Raw genomic sequence first — 26,212 nt, forward strand, 5'->3', positions numbered from 1 at the left:
CGAAAGACACAAACACACAACAACAACACCCATTCTAGCCACGAATAAAAACACAACTACCTTAGCTTCATCCTCAACATCATCAGTCCTAACTTAAATGTACAATAGCTTCCCTTCCCGTCCCTAACTCTTCCTGGCCTGCCTAAAATAGAAGACACACCAAACCCACCAACACTTGTTCCTAACCTTTCAGTTTATCCCCTTGCCTTTCTTTCCCGTTTCCCTCCAGCCTTGCCATTCCAGAGTTGCCCTGCCTCCACCTAATTTTCTTTCCCTTCCTCCTCCTCCTCCTCCTGTTCCACCTGTTCCACCTCCTCCTCCACCCAGACGCATAGATGCCTTAACACCTCCTCCACTGATTAAGAACTGCTCACTTTCTTCTTCGTCCACGTCCCCCTCCTCCTCCTCTTCCTCCTCCTCATCCTCCTCCTCCTCCTTCTCTTCTTCCAACTAGACAGCAATTTGTTTAATCCTCCTATTCAATACTCTCTCTCTCTCTCTCTCTCTCTCTCTCTCTCTCTCTCTCTCTCTCTCTCTCTCTCTCTCTCTCTCTCTCTCTCTCTCTACTTACAGGAATTCAAGTTCTTCCTCTGTCAAACCTATGCTTCTTCTTCCTCCTCCTTCTTGTCCTTAAAAATCCAGAAAGTCACTGTGGGTTCCTTATTTCTGTTCTCTCGGTGTGTGTGTGTGTGTGTGTGTGTGTGTGTGTGTGTGTGTGTGTGTGTGTGTGTGTGTGTGTGTGTAGGAAAACCTTATCGTTCACTGAGAGAGAGAGAGAGAGAGAGAGAGAGAGAGAGAGAGAGAGAGAGAGAGAGAGAGAGAGAGAGAGAGAGAGAGAGAGAGAGAGAGAGAGAGAGAGAGAGAGAGAGAGAGAGAGAGAGAGAGAGAGAGATTTGGTTACCGTAAAGATCTTCACTTAGAGATTCCTTGCCTTTCCTCCTTTCCTTGTTCATCCTATCCTATCCTATCCTCCTCCTCCCCTCCCTTCTCCTCCTTCTCTCCCTCGCCCCCTCCCCTCTTCATCCCTAAATTCACTTCATCACAGAACCAACAACTTCCAGCCAAACACACACACACACACACACACACACACACACACACACACACACACACACAGTGACGCCCAAGAAAAAATCAATACTCTCCTTCTTTTCACTATTTAGGAGGAGGAGGAGGAGGAGGAGGAGGAGGAGGAGGAGGAGGAGGAGGAGGAGGAGGAAGGAGGAGGAGGAGGAGGAGGAGGAGGAGGACGAGGAGGAGGAGGTGACGCAAGCCCTCCTGTTAGTTATTCCTCACAAAGTTTCCGAAGGTGACAAGAGAGAGAGAGAGAGAGAGAGAGAGAGAGAGAGAGAGAGAGAGAGAGAGAGAGAGAGAGAGAGAGAGAGAGAGAGAGAGGAGAGAGAGAGAGAGGAGAGAGAGAGAGAGAGAGAGATTCTTCACAGACTCCTTTCCATTTAAAACAACCAATAATCTTCTTTACCTCTGTGTGTGTGGTGTGTGTGTGCTGTGTGGTGTGTGTGTGTGTGTGTGTGTGTGTGTGTGTGTGTGTGTGTGTGTGTGTGTGTGTGTGTGTGTGTGTGTGTGGTGTGTGTGTGTGTGTTGTTGTTGCACTATATATTTTCTGGATAACCTAATTATACTCTGACCCACATCCAACCTCTCCCGACCTCTTAAGTGTATACAAAAAAATTAAATAAAATGAAATATAAAAATACAATAGAATAAACAGATAAATAAGGGAAAATGTTATTGTGGGGATAAAGGGAGGCTGACATGAAAAAAATGTCGATAGGATGGAAAAATTTGTGGATGAGATACATGAATAACAAAAAATAAATAAGTAAACAAATAATAATAATTAATTCACTTTAAAAAATACAAGTTCCTTTACAGATACATATAAACATCTGGAAAAGCCTATATAACAAGAGGTAATAGAGGCAAGGAATGCCCATCAACTCAAGGAAGAACTGGACATTAAGCTAGAGAAAGAAGCACAAATGTAGCTCAGGCCCTGTGGGTCATGTCAACCCAGACTCAAGCAGGTGGATGTACAAAAGTTGGCCTTTCACTGTACCTTGTTTTGGTCCCTATGAAGAAAATGGGTGGCCTCTGAAAAGGAGAAAGAAAATGTTTTTTAGACATACTAAAATAAACATGTTCACATACTCCCAACTTAGACCAAAGCAGCATTTTTCCCTATTTTTTTTTTTTTTATACAGATGCACACTGCAGGTTACTTAGCCAGTATGGGAATGGCAGTCAAATAAGGAAATATATCAAAAAGAGGGAAAAAATTATAAATAATATAAAAACTAAATAAAAAGGCTAAAATGCATGCATCATATTTAATGCTATAAATACAATTCATAACATATACCATCCTGAATTATCTCCGGTAAAAATCCAAAAACATAATTTAAAATAAAATCAAAATCCTTTTTTTTTTCAACTACAGTAATTCTTAATTGGAAATCCATCATTTTACAAAGTTTCCTTCTAAAACTGCAAGAATGCATGCTCAATTTCACAAAACTGTTCATGACAGTCTGTGGTGAAAGAACATCATTCAGATTTCCAAGTGCAATTCAAGTTTGCTTTCACACAGTGAGCATCATTTGCACTCACTCCCACTGCTTTGTATTTTCTCTAAATCTCAAGTCCCCTGATATGGTGATAATTTATTTATACAAACCACAAATTTATACACTCAGCAGATCTAAGGGCTTAAAAACTGAGGAAAGATTCCAGCCACAGTAGAAGTGAGAGCAGCAAGTTACTCTATACCTGACATGGCTAAATGTGCAAGAGTCCTCACACTCGCACCAAAACACAGTGATGTCCCAGGCCTTGGTGCAGTGCAATGAACTCTGCGGTGATGCTCCTATGCCAAGGTCTGCTTCTTACATATTCACTGATAAAGGTAATGGAAGCATCACAAGTCTGATTGCTGACAGAACAGAGACAGGCTCTTGAAGCACAATTACTGTCTGAGTGATGATTTAGTCTCAGGGAAGGTATGCAGTTAAAGCTCAATTTATGAATGCTGCATTTTTTTTTTTTTTTTTTTTTTCAAGATATGAATTTTCATTTTGAGTTGCAAATTTTCACACTGATCAATTTCAATTTAAAGTTACAAAATATTAATGTTACAAAGGTATACAGGCAAATCTTAATTACAATCACTCAATATTCATTTGAGTTCTTAATTTTCCAAGTTAAGAATGAAGCAGTACTGTCTTTTGTCTCAATTAGCAAAGTTCACATTTACAAATAAATACCCCTAAAATATTGGAAATGGATTAAATTAAATTAAGAAAATCTAAAGAGCATACTAATTTACATTTTTTTATATCTGAAAATTTTACTTAAGGTACATAACTCATTTGCTAATCTAAATACACCTGTGTAGCATATCCACAAAATGAACAGATTTAGAGTGTGCAGCCTTTCATTTCTTTACTTAATACCCTCCATTTACAAAAAAAAACCTGCTGATCACAACCTGTTTGTGTAGTGGCAGGACAGTCAAGGCCACCTAACATGCTTGTACCTTCCTGATCTTTAAGTTTGAAAGAAAACAAACCATGCACATTTGGTGTCCTGTCACGGTCCCATTTCTTGCAACTCCCCATCACAGCCACCCTTTAGGATCAATCTCTCAAGTCTTTCAAGGCATTGCAATAAAAATGAGTCCACTCAGTCCATCAACAAAATTTCTCACCGATATGACTGATGATAAGGGCAGAGTACAATATTTACAGCTAAAGTTAGGAGTTTATAAAACATAAAAAAAGTCCTCAGATATTACCCCATTCTAACAAGGAAAGGACATTCCCTGCACATGAAAGGTTGATTTAATGTGTGATATGTGATGTTTTATGGCAGCAAAACTTGAGCTGTTAAAGATGATCATGTCAAAAGGATGATATGAACTGAAAAAGAGCATGAGAGGTACATTCTGCAATTTTACTGAAAGGTGGATTAGCAAGATAATTAGGATTGAATACCAGTGAAGTAAAGTGAATATTTAGATTGCATTTCATCACCCCAAAAGAAGTGGAAAACTGAGATAACTGAAGTTACATAAGACATTTAAAGGTGGAAGGCTGAGTGCCACTAGAAAAATCAAAGACAGCAGATCAAGTCATAAGATTTCAGTTCTCTGGACTTTAAGGTTCTCAAGGCCTGAAGGCAGTGCTGTCTCTTGGACTATACTACTACTTGCCAAATAAAATAATGGCTAAAAATGTTATTGCCTAATAGTCACAAATTTGCAAGACTGCACTTATCGTTAGTATTACATATACCACATGCCACGAATTAATTAAAGAAATCTGTTTATCTCCTCTGGAATTTTTTTTTTTTTTTTTTTTTTTTTGGTAAGCAGTGAAAAGTGATACTGGCTAATAGTCATCTTCAGCATTTTGTTTAATGTTCTTATTTTATTAGAGGCATTAAGTTGCATACATATACTACACATATTAAGCTAAATAGGAAAATCTTCAATACCACAACCAGTAGCAAAAAAGCAACCCAAGATACTGATGTGTTATTGGGTATTTGCTGTAAATATTTCTCTGGTAGACAGTGCCCTCAGCATTTCAAGCCAAAAGCAAGCTATAAGTTACAGAAGGCTGTGTGTAACATAAATTTTAATTCAGAAACACCCATAACTATTTCCCAATACAAGATCATAATGCTGGGAGTGAGTGATATGCCAGACACGTGAGTGTACATATATATTGTTGAGAACAGGTCCTTCTACACTTACAAGAGAAAAAGACTGAGAAAGTCATCAGATTCAAAACACATTTAAATTAATAAATTAAAAAATTTCCTTGAACCCCATTATCTCTGCACCAATTCCTCTTGTAGCCATTATCCCTTCATCCATTCCGAGGGTCCTGTAACCTGTACAAATAGCATTCAGAAGATATGGACTGTCTCATATATTATTTTAATGACCCACATCCTCCAGATACTACTCACACATTACCTATTTCATCATGTAAATCTTGTTATTCTGAGTACTTTGATAGCAGAACTGGATCATCAAATTTAGAACAAACAAAATATCTACATCAGTTAGGAACCATACACATGGGTTTGTTTGGTGTGAAATATCTATAAGGAGACTGTACGAGCAAGATAAGATATTATACAAGGCAGTTAGAAAATGTGACAGTTGCATAATATTAAGATCGAAACTGCATACTGATGTTAGGATGCTACACATGAGGTTTAAGATAATGCATAGGATCATTAACATGTGACAACTGCATGATATAAAGATGAAGCAAGGAAATATAATGCCCCTCCTCTTGTGCCATTCACAGAAACACTGAAAAACTGATTTGAAGGTGGGATAAATCTTTAGCCATGAGAGACCTTAGCTGAGGATCGAGCCCCTGACTAGAATAGGACAATGCCTTACACTTTAAGATGATAATGATTGTCATATCCTAAGATCTTTATACTCTCAGTCACTACAGGGAGATAAGATATGATCCAGCCAGTATCCAGACATCACTGGATCAGTTGTAGCAAGGTGACTTAATCATTTGAGAAAACATCAAGCAGTTAGTCAGGAACAAATGTTACCAATATGCTGAGCAGAGAAGCAATAAATTACCAGAAGTATTCAAAGGGATACAATGTGAAACACAATAACAGTCTAATGTAAAGTGTGAAGGATTTGGACAGGGTGCATCCAAGCATGTCAAGTGTGTTTGGATGTCACCTTGTACTTTTCTTTATCCTCTGAATTTTGTTTCCTGTCAGTGCTGTGCTGCATCTGTCATTATCCAGCCACTTTGCAGTTGCATCTTAAAGTTCTTGAAATGTTATGCTTGAAAGATGCAACAGTGACTGGCAAGGAAGAGAAGACCCCCCATCAAGGTAAGAAATCAAGGCAAGAAACAGCAAGGCGCACCTCTTTGATAACTGTATTTATTAGTTCCCTGTGATGTTTTAGTCGACAGACACAGCAGTGACTGATGAGGAAGAGAAGACTTCCATCAATGGCCCCATATCAAAGCAGGAATCGCAAGACGCATGCAAATACTGAGCAAGAAATGACAAAACAACACCAGGGACAGCATTTCATGAGGCGCGAGTGAACCACAGTAACAACCGGAACCAGAGGGTGCAGGACTATGATACTGAAAATACTAACAACTCGAGCAACTTCCCTAACTACATTACACCTAAAACACTCCAACTTGTGGCATTCTAAGTAAACAACAACAACTTTATTCAAGATACAAAGAGAGGAGGCAGTTCTTGTAACCACTAGCTCCCTGCATCCCGTACTCGACTAAGACAAGCAGTCACTAGGGGCAGGGTGCGTCAGGGGAGGCGTGTCACTGCACCACAACCATTAGGACCATCATAACAATCCTCTCCGTCAGTATGGAATCAGCCTTGTCCTTCACTTGTTCCCAGCTGGTGACGCCCTTATCTTACGTGACGCCCTCAGCCATGCCCACCAATGCGCCCTGCCTACCCTCACGCCCGCCCCCTGCCACTTCCTGAGCTCGGGGATACGTTGAATTAGGCACAAACTCACCTGGACTGGACCTGGCAAACACGCACTCCCCGCCTCAACACATCACAACAAACATGGCCGCCGTGCGCACCTTGCCTCCTCTCTCTGGCCTTGGCTCTTCTCTCTCGCCTCTCTTCCCCTCCTCCTGTCTCGCTAACTCATCCCTCCTTCCCTCCTCATCCCTAACTATTGGTCTACATGGCTAGGTTCCCCATGGTTGTTTGGTTATTTCTCCGTGTCCTGTGTGTTAAGGGTGGTCTCATGAGGTGTTGGAATGAAGGGCTATTATATCGATTTTTGTTGGTTAGTGCGCGTTCACTCACAACCACCTGCGCTTGGCTCACTCACCCGCGAAGTTTGAACATTCTCAAGTTTCCGGGAGTATAGCATTTTTTTTTTTTTTCACTGCTTTGATTTTTGTTTCTGTTTTGCCCTATCCTAGTCTTCCCATGTGCACAGGCAAAGATAAATAGATAAGTAAATAGTTTATCCTCCGTATGAATGGCTGTGATAATGAGGGCTTTTAAATGTCCCTTTAATTGTAAGTTTCATCATGTATTCTGTTTCAGAATGTAATTGAGTTGGAGTGCAGTTCTTAGCAAGTATTTATACAATTATCTGAGAACATGTGGACAGGAAAAGCTGGAAGACAATCTATATGTGGGAGTCACTTAATGAGACCTATGTTTATCTATCATCCCTATCCATATATCTCTGTAATCTTTTAAAGCTCTCAATAGTCACTTGATTTACAAAGATTATTCTGCCTATTCCGGTCGTCTGCCACCCTGATGTATGACAATTTCTTCCTATCTCCTTTTTAAATTTAACTTCAAGGTTGAAGCCTTAACTTCCTGTATTACTAAGATCACTAAGGTCTACATATAAGTATTCCTCACCACATCCCTTATGGCACTCAAACATCTTATCAGATCTTCTCTCAGTCTATAGTCTTTCATAAGATTTAACATTTTCTATCTTGGCCTTGTGAAGATTAGGAAGATGTGGGTCTTTGAGATATTGACTGGCCTTATTGTGGTTTGTGCACAAAGTTTAGTGTTTTTTTTTTTTTTTTTTTGTATTAGAATATAAACATTGAAGGAGGAGCTTACATAGGCTGTAACACACTAAGATGAGGAAAGCTATATGAAAGCATGTTACTTTGAGTGATTGCTCCGGTGGGAGGGTAACTGGACTTAAGGCATTAGGAAGTAGAACAAGACATGACTGCATTAGTGATATGTTACAAAGAAACAGAATCAGGTAATTGGTACATGTACAGAGGGTGGAGGAGAACTGAATGAGGGTGTAAAGTGTCAATGTCAACAGCTCAGCTACAGCAGTCAGCCATGAAAGATAGCAGATGCTGTTGTACAAAATGACCTCCAAAAATGACCTGGACAGATACAGGGACCAAGATCATGCAGTATGGAAAACTCCCATTAGGCAAGTTGAGAAAGGCAAGTGTGTGTAAACTTCTTCACCATTAAGTAACTAAACAAATGAATGGAGAGAGAGAGAGAGAGAGAGAGAGAGAGAGAGAGAGAGAGAGAGAGAGAGAGAGAGAGAGAGAGAGAGAGAGAGAGAGAGAGAGAGAGAGAGAGAGAGAGAGAGAGAGAGAGAGAGAGAGAGAGAGAGATTCTGATGATTTATGTAGAGCAGGATATGCAATAAATAATATATATATATATATATATATATATATATATATATATATATATATATATATATATATATATATATATATATATATATATATATATATATATATGCCCTGCTCTACATATATCATCAGACTATGCCTAGCTAAATAATAACAACTTATCTTTAAAAAGTTCCATTTATTGATCTTCCTTAAATTACAGTCTTCAGATATTTCAGCAACTATTTATAATCATTCCTGTTCTCATTACTCTGACTTATGATCACTGAACATCCACAACCAATTTTCTGAAAAAAGTCATGAAGATTCACCTAACAAGATTCTATAATTAACTTAAATAAAAATAAATGTTTTACAACTATTCTCTCAAAATAAAGGCATAATGAGAAATATAATGATCAGTAGATAAAATATGTTTGTTATCATAACTATTGACTGAGAGCTTTTTGTCATTCTTAAGTCCAACTTTTATGCCTGATACTGCCAAATGCACTCACATCTAGCAGTTCCATGATATTTCACAAGTTACTAACTCTTAAATTGCTATGATATTTCCTCAAATTAAATAAAATGTTGCAAATTAGAAGTATAGTATCAAGAGACACCACCAATACCACAAGGAATGAATGATGGAGCAGTTCAAATCTTCTAGTTCCTTTTGTTTTATTTTCTGAAGTAATTCAAAAGAAGTAATAAGTGTGTTACTAGCAATCAAAGGATTAACCATATAAGTATTATGAATGTGTCTTGATACATACAAGTACACACCATATTTGTACTGTTCATGAGGAATATGATTATGTAATGCATATGGCAGTGGTCCAGTACAAGCTGACTTTTTCTCATTCCTGAAATATACTTAGCACTGTTCAAATGAAGGCTGGATTGTACAGTAATCACATCAGCCTCTATTTTGCACAATTATGTTTGATCTTCTGCCTTTTTGCCTGCTTATCTTGTGATGGATGATTACCTTGAGACTTCAAGTTTTCAAATCTCTTCAGATCTGCACTAAACAAGACCTGCAAGCAAGTATAAAGTAATATAAGAATGAGATAAAAGCTGAAAAAATAATAATAATAAACAGTGCATTAGGGAAATGTGAGCTTTGCATTAATTACGACAAATCACCATGTATCAATAATATTTATCAATATCACAAGAAAAAGAAAGGTACAGTAAATACTACAGTCAAAGAATCTCAAAACTAATAATATATAAAATTTTTTACATAGGTATTCTATTTGGTCTGTCTTTTTCTGTAAAGCAACATCTGCCAACAGAGTATGATTTATGCCAACAACAAAAGCCACCTAATACATTTGTAAGGCTAAGAATGAACTTTTCATTGTTTGCTGTAATAGAAAATAAAGAGTCAGCATATTTCCAGACTTTTTTTGGGGGAGAGGGTGGGTGTTTGCAAGAACTGTGAGAAATATGTGGAAGATAATATCAGTATAAAATGACATAAGTTCTTTTAAAGAAAAATATATTCACAAACTTACAGAATGTGCCCATCCAGCATATTCACCAAACACCTTGCGAAAATGATCACCTATTTCACAGTACACTTTCTGTGTGAGAGTTTTGCAGGAACGTAGGTGAGGCAAGTAGTCCTTTGCTGCGATCTGGAACACATGTGTGTCTACCGGGATGGCACTCAGGTGGCCCATGGACATCAGGCAGATACAGTCACTCACCTACAAATTATACAATGAAGAATATGAACTTTTCACAAAATGTAATGACAAATCAAAAATACACTTGACTCTCAGAATAATGCTATTTAGTCTATGTAGAACTAAATATTACATCATCAATACTATCAATATTATAGACATAAATGATAACAAATGAGGGATATATGCTATTTAGTCCTATTGGTTATACATGTTGTAACAACTATTGTTTTCATTTCTATCATCATTTTTGAAAGGCAGAAAACATAACTACAAGGTACAGAACTTGACACCAGCTGGCACCTTGATTTGCTGCACAGTCTTGTGCAATTTTTTTCTTAAATTAACAAGTTAGATGACCCCCTCAGGATCTCATCCCATTCTGTAGTCTATTGATTGGTGTTCTACATTTTCATTTTAAATAATGAACACACCTCACCCAACCATTTTCATCTTTTTCTCAGCATGGTCAAATCAGAACACCTGCCATACTCTTGCACAGGGGCAGCTGGTCCATAAGGGCTGGTGGGCTGCAGACCTCCGTTTCAGCCTTGTCAGGCAGATGAGTGATTCATTCATATAATTCATTTTATACAAATAAATAATATTATACTTTTATATTCCATTCAGTATTTTTTTCATTTTTCTATCATTTTCTGACACAAAATACTACCAGATTTGATAAATTGATTACAGAGTAAAACACTTCTTCCAGGATTGGCACAGCTGTAGTAGGGCTAGAGTCAGTTCAGCCCTGTGTGGCACCCTGAGTGGGGAGTGTTGTTCACCCTCTGTGTTAGTTAAACAAATAGTGCATTACATCCGTGATTCGTGGATCACGGACGTAATGCATGACAACCGAAGCTTAGTTTCAGTGTCCTGGTTACTTCAATACTACATATTCTACTTAATAACTTGATAAATGTACCTCATACCTTTGGCAATGCATAAATTTTAAATTATGAGCCTATGAGGTGCAAAATGTAACATTTGTGATTCAAATAAAACTGCCTACAGCACAGCCTCATTAGTATTGTAATTTGAAATTATTATGCAAGTTTTTTTTACCATGAGCCACCACTGCTCTTGCACAACTTCCTTGTTACCTCCAAGTGACCAGACCGTCTCATAATGCTGAATTTCACCACTTTCACTGTTCAACAATATATATATATATATATATATATATATATATATATATATATATATATATATATATATATATATATATATATATATATATATATATATATATATATATAAATATATCATACCTTTCATGCACACTTTCATTACTCTCACATAGTATGGATGGGGATGATAGATGGAAATAGGTAGGTACATTTCATACAGGGACTGCCACTTGTAAGCCTGGTGGCTTCTTGCAGCTTCCCTTATTTCTTATGTTTTTATGTTCTAGTATTCTTTTTATATACCAGTTATCTCCTATTAAACTCATTTCTACTGCTCTAAACCTAAACCAATTAATTTAATTCTTCATTAAGTCCAGTTTATTTCATACACATAAAACTTATAATATAAATAATGTTATCTTTCACAAGGATAGCCCACAAAAGTTTTCTGTAACTACTCAGTGGGATTCCTGTAAGAGATTAAAAACATATTATACAGAGCTCCTAAAAATCTTACTTTTGCACCGATACCATGGAGGCTCATCAACTCAGCATGACAATCTTCATATGACAATGATCTCAGAGAGTGAAGCCAAGCCTCACCCCCTCTCTCCATTATCATCTGAGCAGATTTGTGGATGAATTTGGCTCTGTGAATTATGAAGCACATTAACAAGTTGCACTACAGTGTCTTATTGTCATGATAATCATCATTACAACCCTTTCATTGAAATGGAAGTCTGGTCTAGTATGACATCCATTCAAATAAAAAGAATGAGCAAATTAGAAGTCACTGAGGAGACATAAGATCCTTATTTACACAGTATGATCAAATTAATTTAATTAGTTCAGTTTTCAGTCAACTGACAGAATTAGATGACAGAAACAGGGAAGGCCTGTTATAGCGTAGCAAGTAAAAACAGTTCAGCAGTCAGACCCTGATGTTAAGAGACCCAGATATTGTGCAATTAACTAAATTGTATTCAAGATACTATACAAAAGTCAAAGTACCTATATGCCATGCTAAAATCTCACATGAAGGGAATAGTTGAAACAAGTCAAACATGGACATACTCATTCTTACAATCACATCCACAAGCATTCCCTGAGAATTAATCAAACTCACATCTTAGTCTCTCAGACTTTATAGGCTCTATGGGGAAGAGAATGAAATTCTAAACAAACAAGAATCCTTATGTGTGTTACCTGTAACCAAAGCCTTGTGCCCGAAGTGTCTCTTCCACCCCTTCAGCTGCCAGTGAAGATACTGTCGGAAAGGAGTGCCAGGTAGTGCCATCAAGGGTGCTAATCTTTGTGCCATACAGCTGACACAGTCGCTCCACAAGCATGGAAATTCTAGAAATAAAAGCAAGTGTTGAGTTTCAGGAATGACCACTATTAGCAGGTAGTTGGGCAAATTTCAAATGTGATGATATAACATTAAGAAAATTTTGTTAATATCAAGCAGCAATCTCAAAATCAAGGCCAATATATTCCTGCCATAGCTCTAACTCACTCACTACTTCATACCTTTTGATGTTATTGTTTGAAGAACAAATAAATGAGAATACATTTTCAACTGGGTCTTGATTCAGCATGCGAACACCTGCAAATTCATGGCACAGCAATCTAAAATTCAAATCTGCCTTTTTCCAGTCACTGTACAACTTTTCAAGGGAAAAATCTAATCGAAAATAATCTTTAAGTACAGCTTCTGATTTCTCTTGTCCAACATCTATTTTATTTGTTCTCTTTGTCTTTTGTTTTGCTTTTGGGTTGGTGCATACTTCATCATCACTTGTCTTTGGGTAAGTGGAGTAATGTATGTGAGACTCATCTTGGGTGAGGGTCCACACCTTATGCCCTATGACTCCTTGCCACTTCCCTGGGCTGATTTCTCGCCACCTGAAAATTTACCAAAGCAGTTATCCGACAGATTATAGAAATACTGTCCTAATGAGTCCTTCACTTAAATCACTAAACCAAAGCTTCTTACAGTATATTACATAAGAAGCTATCATGACTTCTATTCCTTAAACCCTAACCAGGTGCTATCATATCATGTGATATCATGCCACAATGGAAATCACAAAATGAGGGAGACATTCACTAACCAAATAATCTTTTTATCTACATACCAGTGTTATTGCAGCACACCCATTTCCTATAATAATCATGGAAATAGGAAGTTTATTTATGCAATGTATATGGTTCTATCATGCAGCATTCAGCACTGCAGTACTTCAATAGTTTTACTGAATACAAAGCACACATGTATGGCTCTATGTACTGGTCTATGTACTAGAGCAGCTATTTGGACTTTTTGGAATATTTTGAACTCCAATTAACATGTCATTAGAAGTTCTACAAATTTTTGTGTATTTTCATAATTCAGACATTAAATGCTTATCCTGCAACTTGCACTTGATTATACATTCATCATACAAAAATAATGAGCACTACATGTTGGAGGTGAGATAGCAGATAATACTGTATGGTTTGACAAAAAGTAGTAGGCATACAATTCAAATTAAAAGTAGGTGTAGACATGGACAGACCACAACAATGGTATTATTGGGTCTGGTAACACTCACATATATTCTTACCGGAATGACTGACCACACTGGAGAGTTACATGAAGCTGAAGTTCTGATTTTGGACACAGTAGAGAAAATATCTTTGTAGACGTCATTCTACTTCTACCCGCTGCATGAGACTTGACTTCTTTGTGACTAAAGGAGCTTGTAATGATGGCAAAACACCCTGAAAATTCAAATTGTATATATTTTTTTTGTGTATTATTTTAGATTTATACCATCATGCTCTACCACACTGGGAATGTGATTTTTGCATACCTTACTGGATTCCAAGAAACTTTATCTCTCTCAGTTTCTGTGGGAAATTCATAGTTTTCAAAACAGACATAGGCATTTCCCCCAAATTCCATAAAGCTGATCCTGTAGGATAGGTTAGGTTAGGTTAGATTAATATCCCTGTGGGGCGGTCCATGGGGATGCAGCCCCTGGCTAGGTTAGATTGGCTTAGGTTAGGTTGGATTAGTATCTCTAGAGAGGGGGCAGGGGGACACAGACCCCTGGCTAGGTTAGGGGGATATGGAGATTACGGTGTAAATCTAAAAATTTACCTTTTTTTTTTTCTTTTTTTTTAATGCAATTTTCAGTCCAGTAAATGTTAATTGATTCAAGAAAGCCTATCAGATTTGATGAAAACCTATACATGGACAGTGCACACACCATAATACTTCACTGCACGTAGAGAAAAGATTGTTCAAAAAGGTTGGAACCACAGTTCTTCAGATTTACCATAATCACCTTGAATTGCACAACCATCTACCAGATATCTACTTTTTTTTTTTTTTTCCATCACTGTGGGGAGTGTATCCTGGTGCTGGTGTTTGGCATACTGAATCACGACCAAGACTCGCTTCCTTGATCATAACCAAGCAACGTACTCTGTATCATCCCAGGTTAGGACTATGGTGTCATCAAACAAACCAGAAATGCAGTACCTTTTAAGGATGTGGTTTCCCAAAAAAATTACTGAACTTCCTTATCATGCACTGTGTTAAGCTTCTTATTATATCCTATTAAATTAATGGTAGAGCAGATACTATATAATTAATTACCGAGAACATGAATAACAAAATAAGCTCATGAAAGTACAATACTGAGAAGAGCAGAGCAGAGCTGTTGACAGCACCTTTACAGTAGCATCTGGAATTTGGCAAAACATGACATTAAAATAACAAATATAGATTCAGGATGTGCTGAGAATACAACCTTGGAGATGTGTTTGTTTGGACAAGTACTTGATTCATAAACTACACACAGACACACTACTCTCACTTCCCGGCCGATTCGCACCCTTCCGTATATTCCATGTGGGTTATGGAAGTAAAGAAGCTTATAAAACTGTCTTTAGCTTCCTTTGCAGTGTGCGACAGGCGAGTTTACACTGGAAAAGGGGAGAATATAAACAGAGAACTAAGGTATTTATAAAGAAATACACTAGTCTCAGCGCCAATTCTCACCTGTTTTACCTAATACCTCCCATCAGCTAGATCTTTTAATATTCCATCTATTCTCAAGACACACACACACACACACACACACACATATATATATATATATATATATATATATATATATATATATATATATATATATATATATATATATATATATATATATATATATATATATATATATATATATATATATATATATATATATATAAGAAATAAAAAAAAATCCACAGATACGACTGCATTTTTTCTTCTTTTTCTTTTTTTTACCTGGACACAACAAAACAGTGACCCGAGCACTGTTAATTTTTAGTCTGTAATCTTCTGTTTCTTCACCAACATGTTTAAGGGTTACTCAAATGTACCTATGAAAGTCATGTTCTTACCCAGAAGTACTCTTTACTCAAATGTTACAATAAATCGTGTTTTCATTATCATTACTCTCATTATCATAACCATTATATTCTACGTATTTTCATCTTACGTAGAGGGTTACTCAAATATAATAACTTAATTTCTGCTCTCATTATCAGTGAAAGTGTGTGTGTGTGTGTTACCCATGCAGGTGTTACCATCATCATCATCATCATCAAAGGGTGCTCAAATTGTAATAACAAAAACCACATGTCCTTACTATTGTTATCACTGAGTTACAGCAGTCACTCTCATTATTAAAGAGAAGAGTTATTCCATTATTATCACCATCATCATAATCATCAGGCCAGGTAGGAGTTACAGGTGTCAAAACAAACCCGCCCACGAGGGAAAGTTTCAGAGGTCACAAGAAGCAACCTCTCTAAACACCGGGGATGGCCTCTCACTGGATGTTTGTGGGTGTCTCCATCTTCCTCTCCGTCCTCACTGTGGCTGCCTCCGAGGACTGGGCCTTTGACAATGCTCCGGGAATAGCTATGGAATACAAGGTCCATATTGATGCTGGGAAAGAGGACTGTTACTACCAATATGTGCACCCTTCAGCCACCATCTACGTGAACATGCAGGTGAGGTGCTTTATCACAGGTGTCCTATTTGTCTTGAATAACACGAGCGACTGTTCATTGACCTCTACTGTACTGTAGGCTACGGATCTCTAGGTGTTGACATTATTATAAACTAGGCTTTACATCATTGTAAATAATTACGGGTGTTTTTTTTTTTTTTTTTTTTTTTTTTTTTGTGTGTGTGTGGGAAGGGGCGTGCACAGATTTCTAGTATGAAATTCATATATACTTGATTCTACTAATAAATTGTGATCGTGATAATTCTTATCAGGTTTTATGGAAATAACCTTAGCCCACTAATTTCGAGACAGATTTTTTTTTCATTATTATTATTTCTGTGCAAAAATGTGATGCTGTTTTTCTAAATCATGATATACAAAATGAAGGGATTAACAATTAAATTAGTTAACTGAATTAATTAAAACCTAACTTAACTAGCTAATGTTATTTCATCCATATTGACTGAGTTTTGTATGATGAAATATTTATCTATTCATTTTTATTTCATGTTAATTATTCCATGTTCCAGATTTCCAACTGTAATCCTTCTTTTCAGGACTTGAGTATTATTTATTAATTAATTAATTTTGCTTATTATTTATTGATAGGGCAGTAGCACACACACACACAAACACACACACACACACACACACAAGCATGACTTAATTACAGTACAATTAGATAAGAACACAAATTCTACCAGCAAGTTATTTACTTGGTGCACCAATGTGACAGGTCCTGAAAGGAGGTGATGGGATGGCTGGCATGGCAATACGCAATCCAAAAGGAGAGATTGTCCACCCCTACTCATGGAAGCAGTCATCAGAGTATGAGGAGGTGTCTCAAACTGGTGGCTACTATGCTGTGTGCATTGATAATCAGTTTTCTCGTTTTGCTGCCAAACTCATCAACTTGTACATAACAACATTCAGGTGAGAAGTAGTTTCTGGAGACATGCTGTGACACTACACAAAATTGATTTACAGCAAGTTACTTCTGTATTGTTTTGTAAGGAGATGAAATAGGTATTTTTGATTACATAAAAAGTATTAAAAGTAATTGCAGGCTATGAACAAAGACAAATCCTCATTCCAATGAAGTACAGTGAAAGAGAACATTTATTTGTTGAGCGGAAAGCAGTGTTGATCCTATGAAACGTGAATGTGAGTAGGAGATTGCTTATTTAAGTTTTCAGTTGTGCAGTAATATTAAGGCATCTTGTATCTGCAGGTATGACTTATGGGAAAAGTATACACAGGAATTGGAAGACCTAGACATCAGCGTCACAAACTTCACTGTAAGTATCTAAGTTTGGCATGACTTAGAGCAGTGTTTCCCAAAATTTTCCAGTATGTGACCCCTTTCAGTAGTACCAAACTTACCATGACAACACCTTTATAAGCCTTCTAAAACTGCACAAATTTTCAATGGTACTTATACATTTAAAATGTCTAATGTTTATTAACAATAATTGATTTAATCTTGTATTTTAATGAGAAGTATGTATTTGCTTATTTAATACAAGTTGGACCTCCATGACCCCAAGAAAAAGGCTCATGATCCCTTTAGGGGTTATGACCTACAGTTTGGGAACCACTGACTTAGAGAATCATGTATATACTAGAGATCATGCATATTCTATTTTCTAGTTAACAGTGAGAGTTGTGTGGTGTGACTGAGTAGTGTAATGATTAGCTTGTTTAACTCTTGATAAAAAGATCCTGGGCTTGTATCCTTGGAAAGACTGAAACAATAGGCATTTAATAGTTACAAGATGTTAACCAAGGAGTAGTGACCTTGCCTTTCAGTAGCAACATAAGACTGAAAATCTTACCTTCATGTATCTGTGTGTGTTGTGAGTTTGTGCATGTGTGAGTGCTGTCACCAAGAGACCTGAAATGGTTTATGCTATACCCTGGGAGAAAACAAGACATGTAAAAAAGTTATGCAAGAGTGGGAAAGTTAAAAGTTGAATGAGTTATTATTTGAGTAGATATATGGTATTGGTACATAATATAACTAAGATTAAAGGAGATAAAGATTGTTAAGTAAATTTAAGTGACCAGGATGGTAGAAAGCAGCAGGGAAAGGAACTTGCTACTTTACTCCAATTATAAACATGCCAAGGCCCTGGATTGGGCAGCACTACCTGCATATTGCCTATGCTCTATGAATGTGGCATCCTTTAAAAAAAACCTGAAAAGTAAATAATGGCACAAGGTAACTCATAGGTGAAGCAGTTTTGCATCCTGTCTATAGTGTTAGAAGTGAGACAGTGATATGCATCGAGTCACCTTCCCCCACTCCTTGCTCAAACCTCAGCCCTAGAAAATTGGTTAAGGACAAGACTGAATTTTGACTAAGTCAAAAAGACTGGTGCTTCTTACATAAGACTCCACTTTCAGATAATAAAGCTGTTTGACTCCCCTTCCCTTCCCTCATCTATAAAGAGAGTCAGGAAATGTATGTTTGGATAAAAAATAGGTAATAGTAATGCTGTGACAGGACACAGAAAAATGACCTAAAGTTAGACTGGCAGTGAGGTACCTTTTAGTCCAATTAATTAAGGCTTGTTATTCTGGCAAGTCAGATCCAGGTTTAATCCCCATCATATCCATCTCCAATATTTATAATAGATTTATTTCTTGCTATTTTATGGTGGAGAATGTAATTCTTCTCTCACTCATGACATTGGTGGCATGGTGATAGTATACTCTTCTGAAGATTTGGTTAAAGGGATGGGATAATGCCCAATGTGAGCTTATGGTGGTGTAGTATAGTTGAATCCATCTTTACATTCTTTTATCCTCTCATTTTTCTCTCACTTGATGAATAAGTTCTAAAGTAAGAGTAAACTAGTTTCAAGAGCTGTCCAATCAATGGTTAGTAAGATATGATGTGTTTGACTGGAGTAGTGATGTTACATTAAACAGATTTAACTGTAGATGCAGGTCATTGATCAGGAGCACAGTCATTCATTCATAAAATAAACTGGAATATACTTATCCCCTATTATTAAACTTTGATAAATGAGTGATCACCAAACCTCTCCTTAAAAATTTTTATTGCAATTTCTTGTAATTTTCAGCACTCAATAAAAGGCGTCGATGAACACATACACAATATTCTTCTCTTCCAAAGTCAAGCAAGAGCCAAGGAATCCCGAGACTTTCAGTTACTTATCAGCAACAACAATTACGTCTTATATTGGTCGGTACTCCAGTGTATTGCCATTATGGCAACAGGTGCCTTACAAGTATACTTTGTGAGAAAGCTGTTTAGCACAGATATGGATGCAAAATCTGGTAGAAGGGCTTAGCATGCACATTATCATGAATATGTAAATGCTTCATTATTGAAACAAATATCACAATTCTCTTTTTTATAGAGGCATTGATTAAATTTTCAACCTTTTTGGTCACAAATTTTTAGCTAATGTAGAATAATTTTTGACTGCATATTTTTATATACATATATTTGATTAATATATATGCTTTCATGCTTTTATGAAACGAAAGTGTTCGTCTTAGTACTTATGAAACAGCTTCCAGTGTGAAACTTATCTGTGATGCTATGGTACTTGAATCTCTCCATTCCATTTTTATATGAATCTACATACATTTATTTTCATAAATGAGACCTGCATATAAGAACCCCTAAGTGAATGAGCCATGGTAATGAATGATTGAGGTTTTTTTTGTAACTGGTCGGTTTATTTTTATTCAGGTGCATTTTACGTTTATTGTATTGTTAATTGTATTAGCATAGACAATCCTCATTTTTATCTGGGTGAAGTTTGTTTTTTATTTGCATTGTCATGCAAATTTGATTGCTTAGTGCAAAGCAGAAGCAGTCAATGTATTTGTAATTTCTTTTTGTGCTTATTTTTAACCATGACCAAGAAAATGGTATAATACATGTACAGCATTTCCTATCTTTTCAGATAAAGAAGGTATTAAATATTATATTACCAAATCTGAAACTTATTTATTTTCTACTTAATTGTGTAATGGTCTACAAGGTGCATAATGTCAAATAAACCATAAAGCCAGTATTGTAAATGACTTAACACCAATGTCTTTTATAATCTAATATAAAGCATTTTATCACATTAGCCATTCACTCATCAAAATTAAAAAATCAATGTTTCATTGCATTCTAAAGGTTGAAGACTTAAATATCTTGCATTTCAACAAGCAAATTGACTTGAATTTCTAACATATACATCTTAAGTTCATAATTAATCATTCATCCATTACATACCATTATGTCATGACTTGATCACATGCAGGACCTCCCTGACTTAAGCACAATACATACTGAAAGTTTCAACAACTTTGATTTAAAGTCATTTTTTATTTTATTTATTTTTATTTATCTTTTTTTACCAATTAAATCAAGGACTGAAAATCTGCTGTAATGAATAATATAACTATGAAGTATACAATAATTTTACAGCAATGTTTCATAAGTGATGAATATTCATGTCTGAATCATATTTCTATATTTCACATGTTATATTGTGACAAGACTTGATAGTACTACAGACATGTAACAAGACAAGTGTATCTGGCAGTATCTAATAGACATGACAGGATTTTTTAGCACAGATAAGTGACCACACGTACTGTACTATATAACTTAAGCACGGGCATTAATAATTGTAACAAAGTCTGGCTTGAGGGAAGCACCTCCCACAAGGAAACCATCAATGTCTCCTGTCTTTGCCAGCTCCTTGCAGTTGCCAGCTGAGACAGACCCTCCGTAAATGATGCGGGTGGACTCGGCCACCTGGGGGCTGACGTTGTCCCGCAGCCACTGGCGAAGCTTGGCATGGACATCTTGGGCCTGTTGTTGATAATCAATGATAATGCTGAGCTCCACTCCATTCCCATACTACTTTACTGATAAGATCTGACCAATCAAACATTTAATTTCTACATCAAATACAAACCTGCTCAGGAGTTGCAGTCTTTCCTGTTCCAATAGCCCATACTGGTTCATAAGCAATAACAACTCTTGACCAGTCTGAGATGTTGGGCACCAAAGCCTTCATCTGGGCAAAGACGACTTCCTCAGTCCGGTTGCTCTCACGCTCCTCAAGCTTCTCACCAATGCATGGAATGACCTGTAAGAAGTCAAGGTACAATTACTGTTATTTCCTTAAGAATTTAATGATTAGAAAGAGATAAAATGGCATAAGAAAGCAAGCAATTAAGAATTCAATGATTAGAAAGAGATAACATGGCATAAGAAAGCAAGCAACAGACAGCACACGTGTCTAAAAGTGATTTTGTCATTGAGGAAGAATGTGGGAATAAAGAATCTTTAGAAGACTGAAGGTCTGACAGTACATCATATAACCACAAACTACTTTACATCAGGGAAATCAATCTTGTCCAATATCAAAACCTGCCTCTACAGGAATCAGTCGTAACTCATGAGCTGTATATTATAGGATCCACACAGCATAGGCTGAATGAATCAAGATAGGTGAATCATTACTGTAATTCAACAATCTGGCAGCCCCAGTAAAAAGATTATTCCATTACTTATTGACCACTGGGAACAAGATGAATGTCCTCCGTGGAACTACTCCTGGAAGAGGAATAATGTGTCGTGATATGAGCCCTAGTTCCCACTCATTTGGCATGGGGGCAGTGTGGTTGGGGCTTCAATCCTGCTTTCCCTAATAGCCATTAGATGAACAAGACATGCACGGAAATTTTTAAAATTAAGAGAAGTGATTTCTGATAAATTAGGTTTATCTATATTAGTAATTTCAGTATGTAAATACTAAATGAAAAGTAAAAGTAGAAATTTCATCACTGAGTATTCTATCTATCTATATACCAGGCCAGCACTCCCTAGTGGAGTGTCCTAGTGTGGGGCATCCCATGTAGGATTGCTGGAATGGTATATTGATAGACAGATTACTCAATGACCAAATTTCTACTTTACTTTCAATTAACAGCATTAAATTTGTAATATTTCATTTCATCATTAACTAAGGTAACAAGGCAGTGTACTTTAAATATGATATTATGATCTCAACAGGAAGATCAGGATTCAACCTCCTGCTGAATTATTTACCTTCAGTCCAGCTTCCAGGGCATGGCCAACCTTCTCACTGATCAGCTGGTCTGGTTCCCCGAAGACATTCCTGCGCTCAGAATGTCCAAGAATAACCCATTCACAGCCACAATCCTTGATCATAGCTGGAGAAATTTCTCCAGTGAATGCACCTTTGGCTGTCTGAAAGAAAAGCATACAACTATTACATGAGAGAGAGAGAGAGAGAGAGAGAGAGAGAGAGAGAGAGAGAGAGAGAGAGAGAGAGAGAGAGAGAGAGAGAGAGAGAGAGAGAGAGAGAGAGGGAGACTGACTTACATTCCATCTGATCATAATTAATTCAGTGGCTGGATTCTTCCACTCTTTTTAAGTTGTCTTACCTTGTAACAGTTCTGTGCAGCAACACCAATATTTGCTGGCATGTGTTCCCTGGTGTACATAAGGTAACACTGAGGACAGCCCACAACCACCTCTGTAAAGTTAATAAAGTCACAAATTAGAAAATTTGATGAAAGCAACGGGATAGAAGACTACAAAACTATATTTTACAGCAGCAAGGGGCAGGTCATTTCTCAAAATGAAAATTTGTCTTGATATATGAGAAAACAAGAATGATTTTCAACTGGAAATATACCAACAAATTTTGGGTTCACACTGTTAAAAAGGTGAGACTAAAGCAATGAATTATAATTTATCAATTGTGATTGGAAAGCTACAGAGAAGAACCGCTAAGAAACATGCTTAAAGAACAAGGAAAATCTAGAAAGTGGTAAGAGAAATGGGAGAGTAGACAACCTTGTTAAAAGAAGAAACAAGGAGAGGAAACATGCATCTAACTGATGCATAAATAAATAAACAGGTTGGGAAAAAATCGATTTTAACGCAAATTATTTCCTTAAAAAAAAAAAAAGGCAATGTTGTTGGATACAGTAATAAAATAATGAAAACTGATTAACGGTCTTGTTAATCTTGTCTTGAAGGTCCAGATGACCTTCACCTTCAGGCAAGGTGAAGGTCACTCTTCAAAGGTGACTTTACAATGACCCCTGACAATCTTTTGGCTCACTGTACTACAATAAATGGATATTTACTTGATATAAAACATAGACATTGCCGTGTCAGCGTGTTGGCAGGGTGGCGGAGGCATACCGAGGTGACACTATATGTACAGCACGAAGCGTCCTTGGCGAAGGTCATTCTGATAATCACACCATAATAGGTTTATCGTAACAATTACGATCTTATATAATATATAATTAATTTATATTAACATCACACCGCCAACTGCCAGCTGTCAAGGGCCGAGTGGCCTGACAACCTTGACACTGGCCGGTGGAGCACCGGAGGCCGGCAGTGTTAGCCGTCCAGTGGCCATGTTTCTTACCTGTGTCAGCGTTCAGTGGACCCTTCATGAAGGAAATAATGCCGTCAATGGCAGCCTTATCTCCGTTCATCTTCCAGTTGCCTCCGACAAAGAATTTCCTCTGGTTGGCCATTGTGGAGTACGTGCAGCTGGAAGCGTCCGCTGTGTTGTCAGGCTGAGCGTCGTCTGCCGGGCGCCGCTCGCTGCAGCAGGGTAAGCGGCCAGCCGGGCTGTACCCCCCGCACCCAGACCCCTGTGCTCCGCCTCATATCCCATCATCCCATCTACATACGGCCTCAGAAGCGGCCCAAATACTGCTGGTTATGCTGAAACTTAAGAAAAGATCAACTTTTTCGGTCTCGCAGTCATCACCAGCTTGGCGGTATTTTTTTTTTATTTCTTTATTTATATCACTCAACAGAATAGATCACGCTCAGCAAGAGTATGAAATTACTTTCTTCGGTTATTAAAAACGTAAAACATGTTGAGCTAGATCCACTGTGCAGAACAGGTATTATATAACAGTTATTTAACATTGGTAATGTTACCATCTCCATCAGATATACTGAATGAATACCCTGCGCAAAGAGTGAGAACCTTTCCTCTATTTGAATAAACTTAATGCATATTAATGATATGCTCTCACACGAGGTGATGTACCAGCTTTACAAATTAATTATGTAAACAGTAGTAGTAGTAGTAGTAGTAGCAACAACAACAACAACAACAACAACAATAACAACAACAAAAATAGTAATAATAATAATAATAATAATAATAATAATAATAATAATAATAATAATAATAATAATGATAATAATAATAATAATAATAGTAATAATAATAATAATAATAATAATAATATTATTAATATTATTAGTAGTAGTAGTAGTAGTAGTAGTAGTAGTAGTAGTAGTAGTAAAAGTAGTAGTAGTAGTAGTAGTAGTAGTAGTAGTAGTAGTAGTAGTAGTAGTAGTAGTAGTAGTAGTAGTAGTAGTAACAACGACGACAATAATAATAATAATAATAATAATAATAATAATAATAATAATAATAATAATAATAATAACAACAACAACAATAATATGATCATCATCAACAACAACAACAACAACAACAACAACAACAACAACAACAACAACAATAATAATAATAATAATAATAATAATAATAATAATAATAATAATAACTGGTTAGTAAATCAAAATAAGAAAAAAAAGAATCACTGCTAATGATAAATTTCATAATACTTTAATTATGGCGCTATAACCATTATATATATATATATATATATATATATATATATATATATATATATATATATATATATATATATATATATATATATATATATATATATATATATATATATATATATATATATATAATGGTTATAAAGGTACTTAAGCCTTCCATCACCAGAATCTCATGCACTTTATATTTCTGCCCGGAACCATGCCAAGTCTGTTCTCCAACTAGCCAAAAACTCCTTCATTAACAGAAAATGTCAAAACCTTTCATGAGCTAACTCCCTTCGTGATTTCTGGCATCTAGCCAAAACTATCTCCAATAACTTTGCTTCTTCTTCTTTCCCTCCTCTATTTCAACCAGATGGCACCACTGCTATCACATCTATTTCTAAAGCTGAAATCTTTGCTCAAACCTTTGCTAAAAACCCTACCTTGGACGATTCTGGGCTTGTTCCTCCCTCTCCTCCACCCTCTGACTACTTCATGCCACCTATTAAAATTCTTCGCAATGATGTTTTCCATGCCCTCGCTGGCCTGAACCTTCGGAAGGCTTATGGACCTGATGGGGTCCCTCCTATTGTTCTCCGAAACTGTGCCGTGCTTGCACCTTGCCTAGTCAAACTCTTTCAGCTCTGTCTGTCAACATCTACCTTTCCTTCTTGCTGGAAGTTTGCCTACATTCAACCTGTTCCTAAAAAGGGTGACCGTTCTAATCCCTCAAACTACCGTCCTATTGCTTTAATTTCCTGCTTATCTAAAGTTTTTGAATCTATCCTCAACAGGAAGATTCTTAAACATCTATCACTTCACAACCTTCTATCTGATCGCCAGTATGGGTTCCGTCAAGGCCGCTCTACTGGTGATCTTCTGGCTTTCTTTACTGAGTCTTGGTCATCCTCTTTTAGGGATTTTGGTGAAACTTTTGCTGTTGCCTTGGACATATCAAAAGCCTTTGATAGAGTCTGGCACAAAGCTTTGATTTCCAAACTACCCTCCTACGATTTCTATCTTTCTCTCTGTAACTTCATCTCAAGTTTCCTTTCTGACCGTTCTATTGCTGCTGTGGTAGACGGTCACTGTTCTTCTCCTAAATCTATTAACAGTGGTGTTCCTCAGGGTTCTGTCCTGTCACCCACTCTCTTCTTATTATTCATTAATGATCTTCTAAACCAAACTTCTTGTCATATCCACTCCTATGCTGATGATACCACCCTGCACTTTTCCACGTCTTTTCATAGACGTCCAACCCTTCAGGAGGTAAACATATCACGCAGGGAAGCCACAGAACGCCTGACTTCTGATCTTTCTAAAATTTCTGATTGGGGCAGAGCAAACTTGGTATTGTTCAATGCCTCAAAAACTCAATTCCTCCATCTATCAACTCGACACAACCTTCCAGACAACTATCCCCTCTTCTTCAATTACACTCAACTGTCTCCCTCTTCTACACTGAACA

General features: G+C 36.8%; 3 protein-coding genes and 1 long non-coding RNA gene across 11 annotated transcripts in view; 1 reads left to right on the forward strand and 3 right to left on the reverse strand.

Annotated features, from left to right (window-relative positions):
- LOC135101497 (uncharacterized) overlaps nt 1-8,032 on the reverse strand; it is a 78,402-nt gene extending 70,370 nt beyond the window's left edge. The window contains exons 1-2 of the long non-coding RNA XR_010269293.1: nt 6,572-8,032; nt 2,078-2,112 (exon numbers count right to left, since the gene is read on the reverse strand). This is a non-coding gene — a long non-coding RNA (uncharacterized LOC135101497). The remainder of the gene's footprint in view (nt 1-2,077; nt 2,113-6,571) is intronic.
- Nucleotides 8,033-8,374: 342 nt separating this feature from the next.
- Nucleotides 8,375-15,843, reverse strand: LOC135101499 (N-glycosylase/DNA lyase-like). Of its 8 annotated transcripts, none has more exons than XM_064005553.1 (8): nt 15,077-15,099; nt 13,881-13,982; nt 13,632-13,788; nt 12,556-12,930; nt 12,232-12,381; nt 11,543-11,675; nt 9,719-9,913; nt 8,375-9,235 (listed from the first exon to the last, which is right to left on the reverse strand). In XM_064005553.1, exons 3-8 carry the CDS (start codon nt 13,715-13,717, stop codon nt 9,122-9,124), a joined length of 1,053 nt encoding a protein of 350 aa, XP_063861623.1. In that variant the 5' UTR covers nt 13,718-13,788; nt 13,881-13,982; nt 15,077-15,099; the 3' UTR covers nt 8,375-9,121. The 8 variants fall into 8 exon arrangements, with proteins under 8 accessions (XP_063861623.1, XP_063861619.1, XP_063861621.1 ...); XM_064005549.1 differs by lacking the exon at nt 15,077-15,099 and adding an exon at nt 14,826-15,017; XM_064005551.1 differs by lacking the exon at nt 15,077-15,099 and adding an exon at nt 14,910-14,933.
- Nucleotides 15,844-15,879: 36 nt separating this feature from the next.
- Nucleotides 15,880-20,123, forward strand: LOC135101501 (transmembrane emp24 domain-containing protein 5-like). The gene is made up of 4 exons (XM_064005558.1): nt 15,880-16,071; nt 16,807-17,003; nt 17,302-17,368; nt 19,160-20,123. Exons 1-4 carry the CDS (start codon nt 15,880-15,882, stop codon nt 19,388-19,390), a joined length of 687 nt encoding a protein of 228 aa, XP_063861628.1. The 3' UTR covers nt 19,391-20,123.
- On the reverse strand, nt 20,047-23,766 carry LOC135101500 (triosephosphate isomerase). Its single transcript, XM_064005557.1, has 5 exons — nt 23,528-23,766; nt 22,524-22,615; nt 22,165-22,326; nt 21,026-21,199; nt 20,047-20,919 (listed from the first exon to the last, which is right to left on the reverse strand). Exons 1-5 carry the CDS (start codon nt 23,637-23,639, stop codon nt 20,713-20,715), a joined length of 747 nt encoding a protein of 248 aa, XP_063861627.1. The 5' UTR covers nt 23,640-23,766; the 3' UTR covers nt 20,047-20,712.
- Between the last annotated feature and the right edge of the window lie 2,446 nt (nt 23,767-26,212).

This window comes from Scylla paramamosain, chromosome 6 (assembly GCF_035594125.1).
Source record: "Scylla paramamosain isolate STU-SP2022 chromosome 6, ASM3559412v1, whole genome shotgun sequence".
Classification (NCBI taxonomy): domain Eukaryota; kingdom Metazoa; phylum Arthropoda; class Malacostraca; order Decapoda; family Portunidae; genus Scylla; species Scylla paramamosain.

Excerpts from the sequence above, each read along its gene's own strand:
- LOC135101499 (XM_064005555.1), bottom strand. The coding sequence starts at position 13,717 with ATGACGTCTACAAAGATATTTTCTCTACTGTGTCCAAAATCAGAACTT. Across the intron at positions 12,931-13,631 it reads CAGTGTGGTCAGTCATTCCG|GTGGCGAGAAATCAGCCCAG; the intron begins GTAAGAATATAT and ends GTAAATTTTCAG. Across the intron at positions 9,914-11,542 it reads TCCATGGTATCGGTGCAAAA|GTGAGTGACTGTATCTGCCT; the intron begins GTAAGATTTTTA and ends TATAATTTGTAG.
- LOC135101501 (XM_064005558.1), top strand. The coding sequence starts at position 15,880 with ATGGCCTCTCACTGGATGTTTGTGGGTGTCTCCATCTTCCTCTCCGTC. Across the intron at positions 16,072-16,806 it reads CCATCTACGTGAACATGCAG|GTCCTGAAAGGAGGTGATGG; the intron begins GTGAGGTGCTTT and ends CCAATGTGACAG. Across the intron at positions 17,004-17,301 it reads TTGTACATAACAACATTCAG|GTATGACTTATGGGAAAAGT; the intron begins GTGAGAAGTAGT and ends TTGTATCTGCAG.
- LOC135101500 (XM_064005557.1), bottom strand. The coding sequence starts at position 23,639 with ATGGCCAACCAGAGGAAATTCTTTGTCGGAGGCAACTGGAAGATGAAC. Across the intron at positions 22,327-22,523 it reads CTGCACAGAACTGTTACAAG|ACAGCCAAAGGTGCATTCAC; the intron begins GTAAGACAACTT and ends CTTTTCTTTCAG. Across the intron at positions 21,200-22,164 it reads CCCTGGAAGCTGGACTGAAG|GTCATTCCATGCATTGGTGA; the intron begins GTAAATAATTCA and ends GACTTCTTACAG.